Here is a 6,272-nt window from a genome sequence, read left to right as displayed (position 1 = left end):
GAATGGGGACAAAAGCTAATACTGACTCCCTGCCACCACCTGTTGCTCTGTGAGGGTTTCCCAAGGCCACCAGTGAAGGAGCTGGAGTCCATCTCAGCCGAATCCTGAAACCTAACTATTCAAGTTACCCGACTAGATTCCCTGCCATCGTGGGGGTGTATGTAGCCCATTCTTTGGACGCCAAGAGGGTGGGCAAAACTTTCAGCTTCAAACCAGGTCCTCTTAATCAGTACTACAGTCAACTGGTGGGGGACGTTATTCCTCCTTAGGGAAAGCAGCTGCTCACTCCTCAGGCATCTGCCCTACCTCTAGCAACCTCCAGGGGGCACTAAGTGGTCTGTTCTCCAAGAGCAGTAGGGCAGCCTGTCACCACAGGGGGGCGCCAGATGGGGAGGAGCCAGGCTGCTGTGGCAGGAGGCTGCTTTCTTTCAGTGATGGGAGCTCAAGGGGACAGTACAGTGGGGACTCCTTTTCCTCCCCCCTCCCCCATCCTGTGCTGACCCACTTAGCAGGCAACTATTCTACAGTCCCCCAGAGGTGGCTCCTAAGACATCCAGGCAACCAGAGGAAACGCAGGTGAATCAAAAAAGCAGGGTTTATTTTTCTACCAAATCCCCAATCCATGTTCCAGCCAATGGATGAAGGGTAAAGCAAGCCTCACATAGACTCTTGCTAAAAACAATTGAGCTTTCTACAGGAAAAAAAGGTTTTTTGTTTTTAAGTTCCTAGGCATTTGTGAACAGGTGAAAAAATTTCCCATATTAAAGGGTCTGTGCTTCCTTATGTATTCAAATGTTCCCACCCTCTGCCTCTTCTGTGCAGACGAGTAGGGCAGTCCTGCAGCTGCACTAACAGTCCAATCTCCACGTCACTCTGTGCATTGATAACCTAGAACCACGGTAGGATTTCTATTTGTAATGCCCCAAGAACAGCCGAAAAGATCAGGATTCAATTCTCCAAACTTTCCGAGTGCCTACTATTTGCTGGGCACAGGGTAGGCACCGGGCAGTGAGTCTGCTGGTTCTGAGAAACACAGATGGCGCTACCAAGAGGAGCTCTCCCCACCAAGCGGCAGGAGGGTGTTTGCTGGCGATCAAGAGAACCAATTTCTCCTCTCTTTCTACCACCTGCGACATGGTATGAAACTCAGGCCCTGGGAACAGGTGCTGTGTCTCTTCTGGCAGGTGCTGCCATGGAAGAACCAAGAGCAGTTTCTAAACAGCTGTGGAATTTGCTCCACAGTCCACATAGTGATGTGTCTCCAAGGAGCTCTGTGTCATGTGGCCAATGTATGAAATCTTCACTGAAGTTCTAGGGGGAGGGAAAAAAAAAAAAACAAGAAGAGTAAGTTCTGTTTTTGAGATGAAGAAAAGTTGCCTAAATAATTTCTAGCAAGCTCAAGCAACAATATCCATGGGTCCCAGATGCATATCTTCACGATTACATAACCAGGAGGCCAGAGGATCTTTCTACATTCACAGAAAGGCTATGGCATGAAGAAGTGGTTCTAAATAAGTGGTTCTCAACCCAGGACAATTTTACCCTATAGGAAACTTTCCGCAATGTCTGAAGACCTTCCGGGGTATTACAACTGAGGGGCGGGGAGGTGGTGACTTACTAGCGTTTAGCGGGTAGAGGCTAGGGATGCTGTTAAACAACTTGCAATGCACCAGACAGTCCCCCACAACAAAGAACTGTTAACGGTGTCCAAAATGTCCCAATGTCCAAAATGTCAATGGTGCCAAGGCTGAGAAGCTCTGCTCTAGACCCTCCTATTTCAAACGTCTAGAAGATGCTTGTCATCCGCAAACTGAACAGTCAGGGTTCTAGGACCAACTCTATAAAGACCCATGACATATGGTAATTTGTGTGGACAGGAAGTAAGTCTGGTCAAATGCCCAGTACTTACTACGCCTTGAGAAGTTCTTCTGTTCTTTACTAGTCTCACTTGGATTCTAAAGGGATCACAGAACCAGACCCTACTTCATGGAGAAAACTTTATGTCTACCTGATCACTGTGAATCTGGTGATTTGTGAAGGGAATTGGACACTGCATCTAGAGAACACCCAAGGGTCCACTGTATTTGTGTCTGTAAGACATCATGTGTCCCCTCTTTGGTTAGGTGCCTTTGCTTTGTGGGTCACACAGCATCTCCCGAGCAAAGGTGGTGAGGTCACACAGCTTGATGGTCCAGGTGCAGACGCAAAGGCCACGGGGACAGGGAGAAGAGCAACGTACCGCATGAAGATCACTATGTTGTGCACCACGATATCGGGTAATGTGCAGAAGAAGCTACCAAACAGCAAATACGAAAACAGTTAGATTGGTTTGAAGAAAAAAAAAAAAAAGAATTAGCAGAAGAGCGCTGAGTGACACAATCAGCCCTGCTTGGGGCTCCTCTGCTCCCCCACCCTTCTGACCTAAATGCTTCCAGGGCTCACTAGCTCTGAGTCCCCACAGAGTCCACACATCCTCCCACGTCATGATACTTGTTTTTTCAAACCCACCATATAAATGCCGGAGCCTGTAAATGTTTCTAGTGGCTTAATGATCTCTTAGAAATCCCAGCACTTCGGTCGAAGGCCAACAACACATCCTCCAAACAAACCCCAAGATGGCCAAAGCTTAGGGAACCTACAGGCCAAAGGCTGGGACTTAAGGTAGGACCAGCCCCAATCAACTGAGTACATTCTGAATCCCTTCCATCCAGCAGAGAGCACACATATAGACAACGCTGTCCTTACTACACATAGGAAAACGGTCCTCCCATCTCAGCCTTCGCAGTAAAATTCACCTGAAAATAAGACACCAGAGTCAGTCTGTGGCCCAGGCAGGCTCGACACAGAACAGCACTATTACCAGCAATCCAAAGACTTGAGAGCATTCATCCGTCACATACAAAATACTTCCCCGAGATTGTCCCTGACATTGACCGTGGCCCTCTAACAACGCCTGCAACCTCTTCCCTTGCGAGAGGCCAACAGACTTCGGACTATAAGACTGCCTCTTCTCGATTTGTAGCGAACTGCTTGCTCTTAGAAATTCTTTTGTTCTCCTAACACTCAAATGCCAGCTGATTTTTTTTCCTATTTCTCATAATTACAGAGCACATCAAATTTTCCTCATCAACCAGTCGCTGCCAGTGGAAATGAGAAGAGGGAAAGGAAAGTGCTGAGGATACAGCACCCCTGGGCCCCTACTCTTTCCTGAAGCCTGTGAAGCAAGGGGTCCTAAAAGAACAGCATACCAGTTGCTCGCTCCGAGGTGGAATGAGGGAGACGTTAGTGGTCACGTATGTGCCAACCACTGTGTTCATGTACTGAACCTGGCTGGACAGGCTGGTTACTGCCACAGAGTAGAAATTGGAATTCCTGATTTTCAGGGTGGCCTGCATCAGGGTGAGGGAGGAAACAAGTATGAGTGTCTTGGGTCCAAGACTTGTAGGTGCACAATCTGGGAAGCAAGGCCCTAAGTCTTACCGTGATGGCGAGGATTACAAGGGAGTCCTGCTTATTAAAGGTGACTTTCACCACTTTGATGCCGTCATCATCGACAAGGACTGAATGCGGAAACAGGAAGAAAACCACCAAACCAGATGCCAGGAGACAGAGCAGGACAGACAGGAGGACGTACTGCTTACTGCAAATGACACAGCACATGATCGGCCCGGGGCAGTCGGATATCAAGGTCCAATTAGTCACGATTAAACACAAAACCAGGGATGAGGGGAAAAGGAAAGTACAAAGAGCCAGGAACAACAAACCAGGCAAGAATGAGTGCAACGGGAGAAGCCTTTAAAAACTCATTTGCATGCCATCCGTCATCTGGAGACAGAAGCTGAAGGGAGGAGCTCGGAGGACAGAAACAGTTCCTCACCTCCCAGGATACCCCTGTTCTCCAATGCCTTCCAGGTCAACTCTTTCACTTGGCCCTCAGAATGTTTCTAGCAGTGGTCCTTCCCCAGATTGTGACGGGGCAGAGCAGTCCCCGTCTTTAATACTGCTCGAGCAGACAGTATTAAAGGAAATGGGGAATTTACAAGAACAGATAAAATTTTTCAAAAAGTAGCTGGCACTCATACATATATGGGACTAGGGACAGGAGGACAGAAGTAGGTATTAATAGGAGAGACACGTGACTCACGTTCTCTGAGGGCGCAATCTCTGATCACTGTGTGGGATCAAAGCCACCAACTCGTTTACTTGTTCTAGGAAAGAACCAAACAATTATTTTGGTAAAATAAATCCCATGTGCTCGTGATACTCTCCTTTACGTCACAAACGAACCTGTCACAACAGAGGTTTGCCTGGAATTAGACATTTCTATACTAGTTCCACATTTTGGGTCTAAGGAACAAGAAACCAGTAAATCCACAGACTGTGCCACAAATTACAAAACATCTATCGATCCTACCAGGGCAGTGACATGGGAGGTTGAGACATCTAGATCTTTTTCTAGTTTCACCGCATGGCCTTGAGCTGCCGAATGGCCCTGGGGACGTCATTTCCTCTCTAGGCTGTCTCCTCATGTGTCACATGAAGGCTTTGGAGTAGATGGTTTCTAAGGTTCTTACCAGCTGTAAACATCCGTGACTCTCCATCTAAATTGCGAAGACCTTCTGAGGACCAATTTACTGACAGATGATCCTGCACTTAATCAAGGCTCCCCTCCTGAGCATGTGTTTTTCTCTCCCCACTTGAAATACTTTCCAGACCTTAGGCCGTTAATGATTTACTATCTACTTCCTTGAAAAGACGCTTCCAAGATGGCTCCCTTGAAAAGCTGTGCCAGGCCTCACAAGTGAGAGCAATAAAGAAACGTGCCTGTCAACAAATCCCACAACGTAGAGCCAACTGCATGTTCCAAACCAAGGACACAAACAACAAAAGAGTGGAAGTCAAGAGAGGCTTTCAGATATAAGGAGACCAACAGAAGTTGTGCAACCTACCCAAATTTATCAAATTGGCTTCTGTTCAGGGCCCAGAAGAGAAGCTCTGTCTGGGCGGCAGAAGCAGCCCTGTGGGTACCTTGGGAATCCTTCCCCTGATTGCCAAAGATGCTCACCTGTTGGAATGTAGCCTGTCCCCTGGCACGTGAGACAGGTGATGCTATCTCGACCTGTGAACTCCACATATGGGAACTGAGCAATGGCTTCTTCCTGCTCCCTTTCGGCCAGCAAATCCTCCCTGTCATCTTTCTTTCGCTTGCAGTAAGAGGGGCGAGCAGAGGTGGAATGCTGGGACCCCATGGCCCGGATGTGCCACTTGTATCATGTCCTGAGACGTAAAGAGGCAAGCGAGCGCATGTTAGTGGCCACGCTGAGCCCGGAGAGAAGGAAATGACTCTTTCTGTCAGAAAAGTGAAAACACACAAAAAAAAGAGACCAAATTGCCGTCCTGGGATTTCAAACACCTGCACGATTTCTACCAGGATCGTCATTTTGTAGCAATGTTCCTCAACCGCTGCCACCCGCCCCATAAAGCCAGAGAAACAAGAGCTCCCTCCACCGACCTGCCCAGCTCCTCACTGCCTGTGCACTCGGGGCACCCCAGCTCCCACCTGGTCCCAGCCTCGCCCCTTCCTGCCCGCTATTCGCAAACTCTGCGCTCTCCTCGAGAAAACCTTCCCGGACAAACAACGGGCACCAAATCAGTAACAGGCCTCAGAGATCCCCATCCCCCTCCACTCCCAGCCCCGGGAGGCGGGCTCAGGTCACGCCCCCCGGCTGAGTGACGCTGCGAGCCCACCAGGGTCGCCCAGACGGGAGCGAACGCCGGCGTCCCCGGACCTGCAGCGCGCCGACTCCCGGCAGCTCCTCTCTGGGCCGCACCCACCGCCACCTGCCCGCTCCAGCAGGTTTACCTGCCTCTTCGGTCCTCCGTCCTGCCAGCACTCGCCGCGCACGCGCCGAAGGGCAAGCCGCGGGGGGAGAGGGACGCTGGCGTGCGCTCGCGCGTGCGCTCTTCCCAACCCAACTGTGGCGCCGGCAGAGGGCGGCAGAGAGCGGTGCCCCGCTCGGCCGACGCGAGGCGGCCCGGGAGAGCAGGCGATACTCCAGAGTTTCCCAGAAACGCCAGGAAGGGCCTGAGTCAAGTTTCCGGAGCCGCGTGTCTCTGCCGAGGAAGGAGCCGGCGGCGGCCAAAGCCATTCTCAACTATCGTTTGGGTCCGAGGGCTGTGTGGACGCAGAGGGTGCAGAGATGCAGAAGACCCGGAACTTGCCCCCATTCCGGCTTAGTCCTCCCCTTACCTAGTCATCAGTACACAAAAAG

At 50.4% G+C, this 6,272-nt stretch overlaps 1 protein-coding gene across 6 annotated transcripts; it reads right to left on the bottom strand.

The window, feature by feature from the left end:
* Positions 1-577: 577 nt before the first annotated feature.
* Positions 578-5,998, bottom strand: TMEM106C (transmembrane protein 106C). Of its 6 annotated transcripts, none has more exons than XM_003988598.4 (8): positions 5,864-5,998; positions 5,066-5,277; positions 4,145-4,208; positions 3,481-3,640; positions 3,249-3,389; positions 2,746-2,795; positions 2,240-2,293; positions 578-1,311 (listed from the first exon to the last, which is right to left on the bottom strand). In XM_003988598.4, exons 2-8 carry the CDS (start codon positions 5,247-5,249, stop codon positions 1,215-1,217), a joined length of 750 nt encoding a protein of 249 aa, XP_003988647.1. In that variant the 5' UTR covers positions 5,250-5,277; positions 5,864-5,998; the 3' UTR covers positions 578-1,214. The 6 variants fall into 6 exon arrangements, with proteins under 6 accessions (XP_003988647.1, XP_006933708.1, XP_003988646.1 ...); XM_006933646.3 differs by having other exon boundaries at positions 5,066-5,349; positions 5,864-5,927; XM_003988597.5 differs by having other exon boundaries at positions 5,790-5,912.
* Between the last annotated feature and the right edge of the window lie 274 nt (positions 5,999-6,272).

This window comes from Felis catus, chromosome B4 (assembly GCF_018350175.1).
Source record: "Felis catus isolate Fca126 chromosome B4, F.catus_Fca126_mat1.0, whole genome shotgun sequence".
NCBI lineage: Eukaryota > Metazoa > Chordata > Mammalia > Carnivora > Felidae > Felis > Felis catus.
Note: the sequence above shows the minus strand (reverse complement) of the source record. Positions and strands in the feature narration are given on the sequence as shown.

Bases quoted from the DNA above. Each gene is read 5' to 3' on its own strand.
- TMEM106C (XM_003988598.4), bottom strand. From the start codon at position 5,249: ATGGGGTCCCAGCATTCCACCTCTGCTCGCCCCTCTTACTGCAAGCGA. The intron at 4,209-5,065 runs GTGAGCATCTTT...GTTCTTTCCTAG, and splicing joins GACAGGCTACATTCCAACAG to AACAAGTAAACGAGTTGGTG. The intron at 2,294-2,745 runs GTAAGGACAGCG...GCTGTTTGGTAG, and splicing joins GGACCGTTTTCCTATGTGTA to CTTCTTCTGCACATTACCCG.